This window comes from Oryza glaberrima, chromosome 6 (assembly GCF_000147395.1).
Source record: "Oryza glaberrima chromosome 6, OglaRS2, whole genome shotgun sequence".
NCBI lineage: Eukaryota > Viridiplantae > Streptophyta > Magnoliopsida > Poales > Poaceae > Oryza > Oryza glaberrima.
In genome coordinates, this window is record NC_068331.1 from 27,485,949 (window position 1) to 27,501,425 (window position 15,477).

Sequence of the window (15,477 nt, forward strand, 5' to 3'; positions counted from 1 at the left end):
GTATATCACCGTATCAACACCTAAACGAACATCACTTTTTCACTGCGTGTACATTGAATTTTGAGTTGAAACTTTGCAAAATAAAGTGGAGCATGTTACCATGTTATACATCGCAAATTTTTATCACAATCTTTCATGTTTATTTGACGGCAACTTGAACCCCTAAAATTGTTCTCCAGTATAGTTCGTACATATGAGGCTATTACTAGTTCACTAATGTGGCCCATGATGACTCGGTCGGTTAGACTAGGTCAATGAGCCACGCCAGCAAAAACTACTGCCTTTAAACTACGAGGGAGTTATTTTAAATCGGTTATAATAGTTGGGAGCCAATATATTTGAGATTGGACCAACCAGTGAGGGAGTCAAAATGAACTTATTCTTACTCTTAAGTACGAGTATTTTGGTAGGACCATGGGCTGTATGGGCTTTTGGCTCGTCTGAAACCAGCTCGCCGGCCCATCTCGGCCCATGAAATCTTCCCCTCCGGCTCAGCTCTGCCACAAGTGGTTGCGGGGGCGAGGGAATCGGCGGCAGCTGGTGGTGGGTGAGGCGAGGGAGCCTCGCGCCGGCTTTGGATTTTTCGTTCTGCCTCGCGACCGACGAAAAAAATCGTGCGTCCGATGAGGCCCTTCTCCCCTCATCTCCGGCAAGCCGCGGCGGCGGCGGCTGCTGCGGCCACCGGCGCTCCTCCCCTCGCCGCAGCTCTCCTCAAGGTTTGTCACTTCCGATTCTTTTCTGCCTCATCTTCAATTACCCTTCTTCCTCCACTGACTTATCCTACTTGTCCACAGAATTCTTCTGCTCCCCTTATCCATGGCCGGCTCAGCTTCAGCCACACGTCGCTGCAGTCACCGAACAACCGCGGGAAACGAACAGGTGAGTACCTGAAGAATCACCGAACAGCAAGCTGCAGATTTGAGCGTTTGATGGTTACCTGGAAAATGTGCGAATTGGTGCTTGTTTGTGTCAGGCTGGGCGGTGCGTGTGCTGCCTCTGACGGAGGAGAACGTGGAGATGGTGCTGGACCAGGTGCGGCCGAGCCTGATGGCGGACGGCGGCAACGTGGCGCTGCACGAGATCGACGGCCTCGTCGTCGTGCTCAAGCTGCAGGGCGCCTGCGGCTCGTGCCCCAGCTCCACCATGACGCTCAAGATGGGCATCGAGACGCGCCTCCGCGACAAGATCCCCGAGATCCTCGCCGTCGAGCAGATCGTCGACACCGAGACCGGCCTCGAGCTCAACCACGACAACGTCGACAAGGTCACTGAAATGTTCCTGCAATCCTGCATTTCCAATGTTCATTAGACAGCAAGTTCATGTTCCAATTTCAGTTCAGACAAATTCAGTAACTTACTGAACTATCACACTGTAATTCTGAAGGTTTTTTTGGGTGTTGCAGGTGCTGGATGAGATCAGACCATACCTTTCCGGCACCGGAGGTGGAAGCCTTGATCTTGTTCAGATCGATGAATCCGTCGTCAAAGTTCGGTTAACTGGACCTGCAGCGGGTGTAATGACAGTACGTGTAGCTGTAACACAAAAACTGAGGGAAAAGATACCATCCATCCTGGCTGTTCAGTTGACAGAGTAGAAACATGAGTTCAGTTATGCATCGATCAAGATTCAAGAGAAAACAAAGCTTTGCTTTTCAGTGATTTAAAGACGTTCAGTTTTAGTCTTATGGTTCTGAATCAATACACCAAAGTACTGAGATGATCAGTACCAATCTTTATGCACAAGAATTCCAACAAGAAAAAACCAAACGTATCACAACACTTTGTATGTCTGAAATATAAATAATTCAGTAAAACTTTAAACCAATGTTACTTCACTGAATAGAGATGCGTTTTACATCAGCGTATCATAGAATTGCCAGACTTTCAGTGCGTTTCCATGGCAAAGGCAAATGTTCTGATAAAACTAGAAACATCCGCCTCTTCAGTAAAACCTGGCACCACGAAATTCCTATTAGGGTAGTACCAAAGCTCTTCATAAACCTGGCACCACGAAATTCCAATTAGGGTAGTACCAAAGCTCTTCATAATTTGAAGGTTCACCATATCGGTGCTTCTCAAATTGACCACAGGCCAACTCCTTATCCCCATTGTTTTCCTTGCTGAAACAAGTTTGGCCATTGCAATATTTCACTCTTTAAAGACCATGACATCACAGTTCAAAGAATTGCATTGGCCTTATTAAGAAATTGAGGCTTGCAGTTCTTACGCAATCAAACTTCACAGCCAGGCTTCAGGCAGCCTCTTCATCACATTGATGTTCCTCCAATTGGGTTGCCTTCATCATTTGCCTAATCTCCTCAAGCTTCTCAAATTCCCGCTTCCGCTTAAAAAACCCTTCCAAAACCCTAAAAGCTCGTTCTGTAGGTGTCATCCCCATCTCAATCATCTCCCTAAAACACCTGTATGCTTCCAAAACCATACCTCTGCAGCATAAACCAGTGACCAGAACATCCAGTGCATGCCGGTGAGGCACACATCCCTTTCCCAACAGATAATCCCACAGCTCTAGCCCAAGATCTGGTCGTGCATTCTCGCAGAAGACCTTCATAAGCAACATTGTTGTCCTAGTCCTCGGCATGAACCCTGAACCAACCATCTTGCTATACACTTTCCAGATGCCCTCCAAATCCCCAATTCTCTGGAATCCACACAACATTGTGTTGTAGCTAACGTCATCCAGACCAATCCCCTTGCGCTCCATCTCGCTCATGACTGTCATCCCAGACTGCAAGTCTCTCGCCCTAACATATGCGCCCATGAGCGCATTGTGAGCGCCACGGTCTGGGGTCACTCCCCCTTGCCCCATTTCATCGAAAAGCTGGCGCGCACGTGTCGCATTCCTCACAATCCCAGCTCCATAGATCAGCGTGGTGAACACCTGCAGTGTCGGCCTGCAGTTCTCCCGCTTACGCATTTCGTCGAGCAGGTCGAGGGCGTCCAAGAATCTCCCTTTCTTGCAGTAGGCGTCCATCCTCACGCAGTACGACACGGCGTCCGGCACGAAGCCGCGCAGCACGGCGTCATGGTAGAACAGGTCCAGCGCCTGGGCGTTCCCTGCCTCCTTGAAGCCGAGCAGCAGCGTGTTGAACGTGCGTGCGTCGGGCGGGTACGTGTCGCAGTACCGGTGGAACAGCGCGCGGGCCTCGGCGACGCGGCCGCGGGCGCAGAACGCGCGGAGCAGCGCGTTGAGCTCGGCGACCCCGAACTCGCGCCCCGCGCGCGCCCACACGCGCGCGGCGGAGTCGAAGCAGGCGACGGCGGCGTCGAAGGACGCGCCCGGGGCGGACTCGGAGAGCGCGGTGGAGAGGAGCACCGCGAGCGCCGGAGTGGAGAGGAGGTGCGGGTGCGTGGCCGGGAGGGAGTCGAGCAGGCGGAACGAGAGGCGGGCGTGGCGGCGGGAGCGCGCGAGGAGGCGGAGGAGGGCGGGGAGGGAGGCCTCCGGGACGGGGAAGCCCGGGAGGGCGAGGAGGCGGCGGAAGAGGGAGAGCGCCGGGAGGGGCGGGGAGTGGGAGAGGAGGAGGTGGGAGAGGAGCGGCGTGAGGAGAGGCGGCGAGGCCTGGAGTATCGCGAGGAGGAGAGGCGGGGTCTCCGGCGCGCCGGCGAGGAGGATGCGCACGAGGTGGGGCACGGTCAGGGCGAGCAGCGGCCGGGCGGCGCTCGGCGGCGGCGCCAGCAAGAGGGGCATGAGGACGCAGCGCGAACACCTTTCCGATCTGTTGCAAACTTGGAAATTGATTCTACTACTACTAATTTTGCCGATACTCAAGGGGGTTGTACTACTTGTATACCGTTTTTATTCAAATTCAACTAAGTGATTGTAAAATAAATTTGATTAAAAAAATGGCTGTAGAGTATAGTGACACTGACATCTAACTCTACCAAAAATCATCTTTAAAAGGATGGTTGCCGGACGAAAGCCCAGTCTTAGCTCCTTTGAGACCTTAATGGACAGCGGCGGCGGTTCTCCGTCGCTTCTCTCCTTGGAGACGTCGTTTAGGCATCCCCTTGCCAAAACCACTCGAGCAATTGGTGCAAGCACGCTCTAGATTCTCATCCTCTTATGACGGCGTCCTAGTTTCTACAAGTTGGCCATGTTGGAGGGCCTAGGGGGAGAGGTGTTCCATCTTCTCTCTCACTCTCTCTCCCTAAATCCGGAAGATGTGGATAGAGTTGGGCTTTGTGTTGGTTGTAAGGGCATTTTTTTTGGGTGATCTCGTCTGTGATCCGTTGTTGGCCTAGCGGTGTCCGGTCATGCTTAGTTACGGCCGGTCTGGTTCTAGCCTTCTCCTGGACCTGTGTGTTGGCGCTGTTGGTGTGTGGGTGGTGGTATATTTTTTTTTCTTTTTTCCTGGTTACGACCTTCCTGGGTTGTAATCTTGTATTTTTTTTTCATACTCTATACATAGAATTTCGCATCGTTTCGTGCGAGTCGTTCAAAAAAAATCATCTTCAAAATCAACGTACATATTAAAGGGAGAAACAAATATAGATTGGGCTGTGCACTAGATATACTTTTTTTAATGACTTGAAAATTGGGGTGTTACTTTTTTTTAAGTTCTTGATATATGTAACACCCCAATTTTTAAGTCATTAAAAAAGTACTATATTTTACATAAACCCTAATTACAAAAAGTTGGTTCTCTCTGTGTCATTAAGGAATAAGCGCCAAATATCTCAATTAGATTCCTCCTTAATACTAAATTCAAAAAACCATATCCGAATTCAAATCTCGAAATTTGAATTTTTGCTATTCAAATTTCCCCTCCGAAATCATTCATTGAATACCTCCTTGTTTAAAAATTCCATCAAAAGCCCCTCTTCCGAAACCCTGGTTCAAAGTTAAGTTCAAAATTTGAATCCAACAAATCCTTTGAATTCTTCTATTTTTCCTTCCTAGCATATCTAGCGAAAATCCTGGACGTCCATCCTCACGCAGTAGGAGACGGCGTTCGGCACCTGGACGTAGCGGCGTGAGCGCGCGAGTAGCCCGATCTCCGACTCCGATTCGTAACACAATCCGACTCCAAGTTTGATTCGGTTTCAGCTCATCTCTATAAATTTCACCTGATTTCCAAGCATTCGGCCACCATCTCCGTCTCACTCTCTCGCACATCTCACTCCACTTCTCCTTCCCTCGGTCTCTCTCTCCCTCTCATGGCGTCGCCGGTGAGCTCATGTCCCGCTGCTGCTGCTTCACACCCATCGTCCCACCACCACTGCCGAGGTGTTCGTCCGGCGGCTGGACACAGTTTCTCCCCACCCACACGAATCACATTGGTTCGCTGGACGCCGCCTCGCCACGGTTGGGTCAAGCTCAACTTCGACGGCTCAGTCCACAACGACGGCTCCGGCAGGGCCAGCATCGGCGGGGTCATCCGCGACGACCACGGCCGCGTCCTCCTCGCCTTCGCCGAGCGGACGCCGCACGCCACGATCGGGGTGGTGGAGGCGCGAGCGCTCATCCGCGGCCTGCAGCTGGCGCTCGACCACGGCTGGAACGACCGGCTGCTGGTGGAAGGGGACGACCTGACCCTGGTCCGGCTGCTCCGATGCGAGTCCACCCACACCCGCATCCCGCCGGCGATGCTCGACGACATCCTCTGGCTGCTCGACTCCTTCCGCGTGTGCGAGGTGCAGCACGCCTACCGCGAGGGGAACCAGGTGGCCGACGCGCTGTGCCACGAGGCGTACAAGGCGGCGCCGGCGGCGAGGCTCTGGACGCCCGGCACGGCCATGGTCCCGTTCCCCGTCTGGGAGAAGCTCGAGGACGATCGGCGCGGCGTGCTTCACCAGCGAGTCCGTGCGTGATCACTGATCAGCATGGATTGGCGCAAAGATCGTTTGATCGGAGTCGACTGCAATTGCTGCGCGTGCAAAGATCATCAAAGAAGCTTTTGGATGATGCTACTGTGGTGTTGGTGACATGGTGATCTATACTGACTCACATCGGAGCTAGCCAGCACAAGAACAGACCAAGAAAAAGAGGAAGAAGAAGCTAAATTGTGACGTTGGTTGATGCGAATGTATGAGAGTTATTGGATCTTCTTGGATTAGCAAAATGGAATCCTCTCCATGATTGGAAGACGAAGGTGGCGACGGTTTGCTCGGAGGTCTCATGGGAGAAGTTCTCACATGGAACAGAGAGAACCAGAGGAGGAAGAAGACCCTTGTTGGAGTCGGCCAGCTGCAGCAGCCGTATGATCGATTCTGAAGTCTGAACGTCACACTGATGTAACATCAATGCTTGTTTACAAAGCATTCAATTCATCCACTTATGTATGAATGTATAATGTATGAGATATTGAATTGAACTGTTTGTCTCCAATTAATTTCTATTGCAATCTATTATATATTAACAAGTTTATTAAACTTTCTACAAACGCTCCTAGACCGCTATGTGGCACCCTACAAACGGTCCTAAGCTGTCACGTGGAAGAAAATTATATAACCATCGATTTTCATTTAAATTGGTGGATCCATTCTTTTAACCGTTAGATTAGAATGAAAAAAAAAAAACCAATCTACCTCTAAACTGAACCCAACCTATTTGTATGGACGTTCGTATACGTACGTACTCCGTACCATCCTATTATGTTCTTCTCTTTTCACTCTATTATCTCTCTTATTTTTTCCTTCTATTAGTTGGAAAGCAAAATTTATATCTAAACGTTTAAGCAACTATAGTACTTTTTTTAGAAACACAAAACAAACGCAGACACTCACAACATGCACACACTCATCCCTAGGACGCATACACGTATACCCTACCCCTATGATAACCATCGAAAGCATTTAAATAATACGTGTATTCTTATATGCTTATGTTCTTATGTTGTTAGATTATTTATATAGTATCTAAATCATTTATCATTAAAAAATTTACAGTTAAAAACTCATATTTACTATATAAGTATGTCAATATTATGGATAAGAAAAACTTGAAATTGTAACAACCTATAATTATCTTAAAGAAAAAAAGTTACCTCCTAACATTGGGCCCACCTAGGCATGTATGTACTTACGTATGTTACTTTTTTTAAGGAAAAATATGACCTATTTTCTCCCTGTTACTTCTCCTATTTTCATGTTTTATTAGTTAGAAAAGCAAAAATTATGTTTTATAAAATCTAAATCATATAACTAATTTTGATCCGCTTATATCTTATGACTAAATTTTCGATTGAAGAACAAATTTAACTATAATTCAACTCTGAAAAGAAATGTCATTTTGGGTTTTATTTTTAGACTTTTAATAATAATAATAATAATAATAATAATAATAATAATAATAATAATAATAATAATAATCGTACATAACTTCATTATTTAAATTAGATTTACAATCAGAAAAGCAAAATGAATATAACTATGAGCAATGCTGCCAAACTTATACTACAAAATAAATAACTATAGCATCTAAATCACGCGATCCATTCATGTCTTTAGATTGTTTTACATTTAGAAACCCATATTCACTGTAATTTAACTTTTCATATGCCACTTTGGGGTTATATTTTTTTTTACTTTATCATGACATTCAAACAATTATGAAATTATGAAAAAAATGATATATATTTTATCGTTCTACGGAGTATATAACTGCACAATAATTAAATTATATCTATAATGATAGAAGTAAAATGCAAAATGCCAAAAGGACTAAATTGAATTATTTGGAGAAAGTCTAATAAGTTCAAAAAAAAATAGTTCTTACTTTTTACTAAAATTGGACCAACCTTTGCATGTTTCATTTTCATAACAATTTTTAAATGCTTAGATATTAATGGCCTTACATCTATAGTATACCATACCATAGGACTATGAGTTTTTCGACATATTGTTACATATATAAGAAGCCACACTAAGGTAGCAGTGTATACTAAGTATGTAATAACTTGCGTCAATAAGAACCAACTAAAAGGATGACTAACTTGATTCTACAAATAAAACACATTTACTAATATAATAGTTTTTTTGATTTGTTAAAAAAAATGACACTAAACATTCAATTAAATAATACAAAACACCTTACTTTTAAATTAGAAATGGTTTCTAAACAAACTAAATATAGCTATGTACTGAAGAGATCATAGATAATTATTTATAGGGATGTATTAAATATCATATATTTTAAAAGCTAACAAATAGTTTAAAAAAATTATCTAAGCAATGCGATGTAGAAAATTTATTGAGAAATATTGCTTTTCAAACATGGTAGGTATCATCCGGTTGATATCCTATCTATATAAGTTTTCCAAATGCAATCTACGATGCGCGAGCTATCTTTCTAGTTGTGTGAAAAAAATCCCCATATCTTCTGCACTTATGCTTGTTGTTAGTAGGTGGGCAGTAATTTTGTGAATTGATCTACGTACGGTTTTAGCTAATGGCTTGTTGAAACTGACACGAATGCCGTGATGTTTATACAATTATACGACATGCTGCACCGCCCGCTGCAATACTAGGGAAACACTGGTGCAAATTAAACCATCAGTTCTTCAGACAATTTCAGATCGATTAACTCCAGATATACAAATCTACTCTCGTTTTACTCCACAAGAACAAAATTATACATACAGGTTGCTCCTCATGCACCAATTAATGTATTTCACTTCTAGCTTACCGATCTGTTCCCTTAGAATTGACATGAAAAAAAATAGCCTCGCTATATCACATTACACACGGTATGATCTGATGACATCGTTCCTAACAGTATCAGCAACACAGTAATTAATTCAGTAATCATCGTAGTCGTCGTCGTTCCTGTTGAGAAACCGCCTGACAGCGCCAACGATCGTTCCGAGCACGATGAACAGCACCAGCGTGTCGAAGCCGCCGCCGACACCGACGGCCACGCTCGGGCCGGGAGCGAAGAACGAGAACGGCGACCAACCGTAGCCGTAGCCATAGCCGTAACCGCCGACCAGAGGCGGCGCCACCGGTGGGTTGATGTAGATGTTCGTCCTGCGCCAATGCGTCACAAAATGTTCAGAGCATCAGCAGCCTTCAGGTTTCAGAAATTGATATATCATGAAGAAAACCATTATCTTTCGAGGTTTCAGACTTTCATTTATCTGTCCATCATCGAGATGAGCAAAACATACAATTGTAACATTCAGTTAAGTCAGATCTTCGTACTGAAAATTAAAAATCAACCAGACTGAATATTCAGAACATTAGCATACAACCTTCAGATATTAGAAACTCGTATCACGAAAATTTTGATCTTTCGAGGGTTCAGACTTTCAGCTGCTCATGATCGAGTTGAGAACGAATTGAGAGATCGATATGAATCAACACTACTACGATGTGAACATTCAGTCAAAATCTGATCGATCTCGTACTGAAAGAAACAACAACTAGCCTGAACAAATCATTGTTTATCCATGGTGAATGTGATGAAATTTTCATTTGACATGGAACCAATCATCGTTTATTACCTCGAATTGTTTATCCGTGGACCAGACGGCCGTGGCGCGGACCGTGGCGCAGACCGGAACGCCTGCCCGCCGACCCTCCCGCCGGACTTGGCCGCCATGGCATCGTCGACAGGCGAGAGCGCGAGCACGCCGGCGGCCAGCGCGACCATCGCCAGCTTGCCAAGCTTCACCGGAAGATCACCCCGCGTCGACGGCGCCTCATTGGCCGCCCTGCACGAGAGCCTCGCCGATGGCCGCCGCCTCGTCGGCTTCGGCGCCGGGAGCACGGCCGCCGTGCTGCCCGCACTGCACAGTGGCCTTCCGGTGAGGAAGCACCGGAGAGACGTGGGTGCTAAAGCCATGGCTGCTACTCGAGCTTTCTTGCGAGCTTAGATTGAGCTTTTGCTCTCGATTCGTCTTCTTTCTCTCAGCTTCGTCTTGGATTGCTGCAGCGAGGAAGAGGGAGGAGAGAACTCGAAGCTTAGGTAGTAGAAGAAGGCTTATCTTGAGATGAGAAAACACCACGTGGCCAAATGCGAATGGCTTTGGTGAAACGTTCTAGAGCAGAGAGAGATCTTTTGAGCGCTCGTTTTTGTTGCGTAGCTCAACTTGTTTTGAACACTGTGGCTTGGCACGGCTTCGTCCGGTACTTTTTCACTTAAATTTCGTCAATTTATGAAAATAAAATTCATTTTTGCTTGAGTCTTTCTGAAATCTCCAGAACGTTCCATAGAAACCGTCTGCGTTTCAGTCTTTCAGACTGTTGTTTTCACGGTGCTATCGACATTGCGCCTGTTCGGCTGTATTTAACTTTACTTCACAAACAAAGTTGAGTCTATAGCTGCAGCAGTAACGGCTGCGTATAGTGACTGTACCAGCCAGCCGAACAGGCCCATTGTTACTCCCATGCAATGTGAATAAATTCCCGTCTTTTTTTCTTTCAAAGAAAAAAAAGGGAAAATTTCGGGACTGCCTACTCCCTCCGCCCAAAAAAAGGCAACTTTATGTTCAGATTTGTTGTTTTAGGTGAGGTCAAATCTCCACCTAGGTTGTCTCTTTTTGAGCGGAGGGAGTAGCTGACAGCCAGCTGAAAAAATTTTAGTTTGCAGCCGAATTTTCTACCGCAGGATACCCCCACGTGTCGCTCATCCCCTGCCTGTCCTCACGTGCGCGTAGAGCATGATGTGCGTGGTGTACTTGTCTCCGATCATTTTGTTGGGTTAGGTAATTTTTTAAAAGCCCGTTTTGTCATTTCAAAAGAGCCCGGTAGCCCAATAAGTCTACGTGTCCCCCATATGGCCCAGCTTGCTGGATCTGGACTTAATACCCGTTTTGTTTGGCTGAAAATAAGAGGCCAACACAATATACTTACAAAACCTCAAATCCGTTTTGTTTGGCTGAAAATAAGAGGACAACACAAGATGCTTACAAATGCTCACCGCAAAAACACAGGACAAAATAGTAGTTTGCACAATGATCAGGCATATCTGAACAGAAGAATTGAAACAATTCCTAAGAATTGAAACAATTCCTGCTTTTGCACTTTGCACAGTGTGAAGTAACAGCAAACCAAAAAACAGAAACTTGAGCCATGAAAGCGGTAGCAGGAGCACAGCTGTGTGAATATGCTTTTCTTTTCAGTTAGTAGTCATTACCAAGTTTGCATGACGTCCATGCCACTTTACATATAATCTGTAGAGAAGAAATAGATACCTCTTGATCTAACAATGTTCACTGATGTATCATGTCAATAACTGTCTTGGAGCAAGTTGAACAAGTGTATTTGTATAATCCAAATAACCACGAATTATTTAAGTCTCCATGGGGCTTCAACATAAAGTTGAAAAAAAAAACAGCTACTAAGATACAAAGTCACTAAGCTCTCCTATAGAACAATCTAGGATCTTATCAGTGAAAAATACAGGTAAACTATGTTACTTATATACTTATTTCTAAAATTGCTAATTAGGTAGGAGAAACCATGTTACTCCTATGTTTTCTCTTGCCGACAGTCAGATATAGCTGAAACATATGGGTTGGTGTAGCTTAGGGACAAATGGTCCTAACTTGATGCTAAACTTAAGTATATGGTAAGACAAAACATAAAATCCTAGATCACTTAAAACAATGGTCAAAAGGCATTTAATTTCAGCTTATTGATTGCCAAGACCAAGAAAAGGACAGTACAAACAAGATCTGCAACCACTTATTTTTGATATAAGATTGTTTATGACAAAAACATGGACTAAGAATTGAGAGATTTTTATGGAAGCAAACAGCGGCATTAAGAACGATTTCAAGTGGTTAGGCTATGACCTAAATAAGCGATAAACTGATTAATATGTACCAAATTATAAAAATCTAACAAAGACAAAAACAAAATATTGACAAAAACAAATACAAAAACAAAGACAGAGAAATAAATGGATTTGCGACCACTTATTTTTTGACAACAACAAAATATAAAAATACAAATATGACAAAACCACTTATTTTTAGAAGTTTTAAAAAATGACAAAAATACAAAATTGACACTGGTCTGAACAGAAACTATGCTCATTTCTGATGATGAATGTAATGCCACAAAATTATAAACAAAATCAATCAGGACTCACGGAGGGAGTCGCTATCACGCTATGCCTGCCTTGATGACTGTTGTAGCCGCGCTGACCTGTGCCAAAGAGGCATTGATTTTGGCGCTGAGCAAAAAAAAGCAAATATTTTGGCACACAACAGACATGTAGGAGTATGAGTTTAGCTCTTACTCAGAAGGTAATGAGACCTACTAAAGGGGCTAGAGCTACACATCGTTCAAATCTATCTATTATATTATTAAAGGAATAGAAAAAGGAGACTCCACATTCGCTCTCATGGCATAGAAATTCTCACATTAATCGGAGAAAAAGAAAAGGCAGAGTCCATATAGAAATACAATTTAAAAATAACTGAAATTCGGAATTAAAGAATAAGGAATATTGGAAGAGGAGACTAGAGTCCATATAGAAATACAATTAGGAAATAACTGAAATTCGGAATTATAAAAAAGGAATATTAGAAGTAGAGTATAGAGTCCATATAGAAATACAATTAGGAAATAACTGAAATTCGGAATTAAAAAAAGAATATTAGAAGTAGAGTATAGAGTCCATATAGAAATACAATTAGGAAATAACTGAAATTCGAAATTAAAAATAAGGAATATTAGAAGTAGAGTATAGAGTACATATAGAAATACAAATAGGAAATAATATAAATTTGGAATTAAAAAATAAGGAATATTAGAAGTAAAGTATAGAATCCATATAGAAATACAATTTAGAAAAAAAATAGAAATTCGGAATTAAAAAATAAGGAATATTAGAAGTAGAGTATAGAGTCCATATAGGAATTTAAAACTAACTAAAATTTGAAATAAATATAATAAAATTAAAAGTAGAGTTTAGAGTATGTATAAAAATACAATTTACAAATAAGTAAAATTTGAAATTAAGAAAACATGGGAAGAAGAATTTAAGGTCAATATAGAAATACAAATATAGAAATACAATTTAGAAGTAACTGAAATTCGAAATTAAAATTAAAGAATATTGAAAGATGAGTTTAGAATCCACATAGAAATACAATTAGAAACAATAAAAATTCATAAAATAAAAATAAATAATATTGGAAGAAGAGCATAGAGTCTATATAGAAATACAATTTACAGAAAATTCGGAATTAAAAAAAAAGAAATATTAAAAGACGAGTCTAGAGTACATGTAGGAATATATATAATTTACAAATAACTAAAATTTGATATTAAAAATAATTAATAACTAACACGAATATAAAATATAATATGAATATTACACATTAGTAGTTTTATAAAGTTATTGTAAAATTTAAAATTATGTTGTCATTTTAATATATTTGAATAATATAATGAGAAAACATATATGCTATTATATGAGAGAAAACATAATGGTGCTAGCCGCGCATTCTGCGCGGGTCACCATGCTTGTTATATTATTCAAACAGCTTTGAAAAGAGGCACCGCGTTCGCTGTAGGGGCTAGAAATTCCCACATTAATCGGAGAAAAAGAAAAAAAAAGAAAAGGAGAGACCAAGTAGAAATACAATCTAAAAATAGCTGAAATTCAGAATTAAAAATATGCAATATTTAAATAAGAGTCCATATAAGAACCCAATACGAGATTAATCAAAATTCGAAATAAAAAATAAAATAAAATCCGAAATTAGAAAAAAAATAGAGTCCAAGTAGAAATACAGTTTAAAAATATCTGAAATTCGGAATAAAAAATAAGCAATATTGAAAGAAGTTTCAATATAAGAACCCAATACGAGAGATTAATCAAAATTCGAAATAAAAATAAAATTAAATCCAAAATTAAAAAAAAGGATAGTGCAAGTAGGAATACAATTTTAAAATAGCTAAAATTCGGAATTAAAAATAGGGAATATTAGAAGAAAAGTCCATATAAGAACACAATACGAGATTAATTAAAATTGGGAATAAAAATAAAAATAAAATCCGAAATTAGAAAAAAAAGAAGAAGAGTTCAAATAGGAGTACAATTTAAAATTAGCTGAAATTCGGAATTAAAAAAACAATATTGAAAGAAGAATCCACATAAGAACCCAATATGTGATTAATTAAAATTCAGAATAAAAAATAAAATAATATCCAAAATTAGATAAATTAAAAGAGAGTTCAAGTAGGAATATAATTTTGAAACAACCGAAATCTGTACTATTATAAAAATTGAAGATGTTTTTGCCGGTATCAAAAAAACAGAAAAAAAACTTCTATCTAAAAAAACGACCGACTCCTCCGGTGGAAAAAAAAAAAGAAAAAAAGAGAAAAAGAAATTCTATGTTAAAAAAAAACGTCCGACTCCATAAAAAAAGTCCGACTATCTGTGGAGAAAAAAAGGCAAGAATTAATAAAAAAAGAGAAAAAAAACTTCTACCGTATAAAAAAATAAAAACGACCGATTCCTTAAAAAAAATGTACGATTGCCTCGAAAATGACTTTTTGTCCGTAATCTTCTCTTCTCTTCTACTTCTACTATTTTTTTTTTGAAAAAACCTCTACTATTATGAAAAATTTAAGATGTTCTTTTGTCGGTATTTTGGTATGTCATCCGTGTATGAGTCGGTTTATAAATTTGTTCGCTTTTGAAAAAATATATATCCTTTGAGTTGATTCTTAAGTTCGTCCGCTTTTGGAAATATAGGAGTCGTATAAAAAAATTCGCATGCTGACTTTAGATGAACAGACTCCTAACCGCAGCTTATGATTTTATAGAAATATATAGATCCAAGCGAATTCTCACAGTGAATTAAGACTAAAATAGCTGTCATCCGTTGCAGCGCACGGGCTTTTCTCTTGAAAATAAAAAATAAAAATATTAAAAGAACACAATACGATATTAATTAAAATTTGGGAAAAAATTTTCTAAAATTACAAAACGAAAAATAACTTTTCAATTTATAATTAACTAAAATTTATGATAAAAATAAAGACTATTGAAAGAAAAGACCATCTAAAAGACATGACGAGATAAATTAAGTAATAGGCCTATAATAGAGTAAAGTGTTGGCGGTTGATACAACATATAAAAACTGTTAATAAAACACCAAATAGAATCCTAATAACGATTAAAAAGAGGGACGGTAGGAAGGCCGTGAAGCAAACGAACAAGGTGATTGTCGGGACTTCTAAAAAGTAAAAAAAAACCCCAATGATAATCATATTTGATTTTTAAAATCTCAATGATAATAAAAAGGAGAAGCAGCGGGCGGGGTGTACAGGAGTATAGTTGCAGAGCCGCCGACGGTTGATGGGACTTCTAGAAAATAAAAAATGAATTCCAACGATAGTTATGTTCGATTTTTAAAATCACAATGACAATAAAGAGTAGGCGGCGTACGGGCCATAGAGGAGCATAGTGGCATCGTGTGACGAGACTTCTAAAAATTATAAAAAATAAAACCCAACAAGACAATAAACTCTAAAAACTATAAGGTTCAATTTT

The 15,477-nt window shown here is 41.0% G+C and overlaps 3 protein-coding genes across 3 annotated transcripts; 1 reads left to right on the forward strand and 2 right to left on the reverse strand.

Moving 5' to 3' along the window:
• The first annotated feature begins 503 nt into the window (after positions 1 to 503).
• On the forward strand, positions 504 to 1,761 carry LOC127775648 (nifU-like protein 3, chloroplastic). The gene is made up of 4 exons (XM_052301927.1): positions 504 to 716; positions 795 to 879; positions 974 to 1,263; positions 1,403 to 1,761. Exons 1-4 carry the CDS (start codon positions 624 to 626, stop codon positions 1,592 to 1,594), a joined length of 660 nt encoding a protein of 219 aa, XP_052157887.1. The 5' UTR covers positions 504 to 623; the 3' UTR covers positions 1,595 to 1,761.
• Positions 1,762 to 2,250: 489 nt separating this feature from the next.
• Positions 2,251 to 3,705, reverse strand: LOC127777065 (pentatricopeptide repeat-containing protein At3g61360-like). The gene is made up of 2 exons (XM_052303570.1): positions 3,457 to 3,705; positions 2,251 to 3,306 (listed from the first exon to the last, which is right to left on the reverse strand). The coding sequence occupies exons 1-2, from the start codon at positions 3,703 to 3,705 to the stop codon at positions 2,251 to 2,253; spliced, it is 1,305 nt and encodes a 434-aa protein (XP_052159530.1).
• A 4,791-nt stretch (positions 3,706 to 8,496) lies between these two features.
• On the reverse strand, positions 8,497 to 9,977 carry LOC127775847 (uncharacterized). Its single transcript, XM_052302154.1, has 2 exons — positions 9,461 to 9,977; positions 8,497 to 8,984 (listed from the first exon to the last, which is right to left on the reverse strand). The coding sequence occupies exons 1-2, from the start codon at positions 9,799 to 9,801 to the stop codon at positions 8,756 to 8,758; spliced, it is 570 nt and encodes a 189-aa protein (XP_052158114.1). The 5' UTR covers positions 9,802 to 9,977; the 3' UTR covers positions 8,497 to 8,755.
• Positions 9,978 to 15,477: the final 5,500 nt, after the last annotated feature.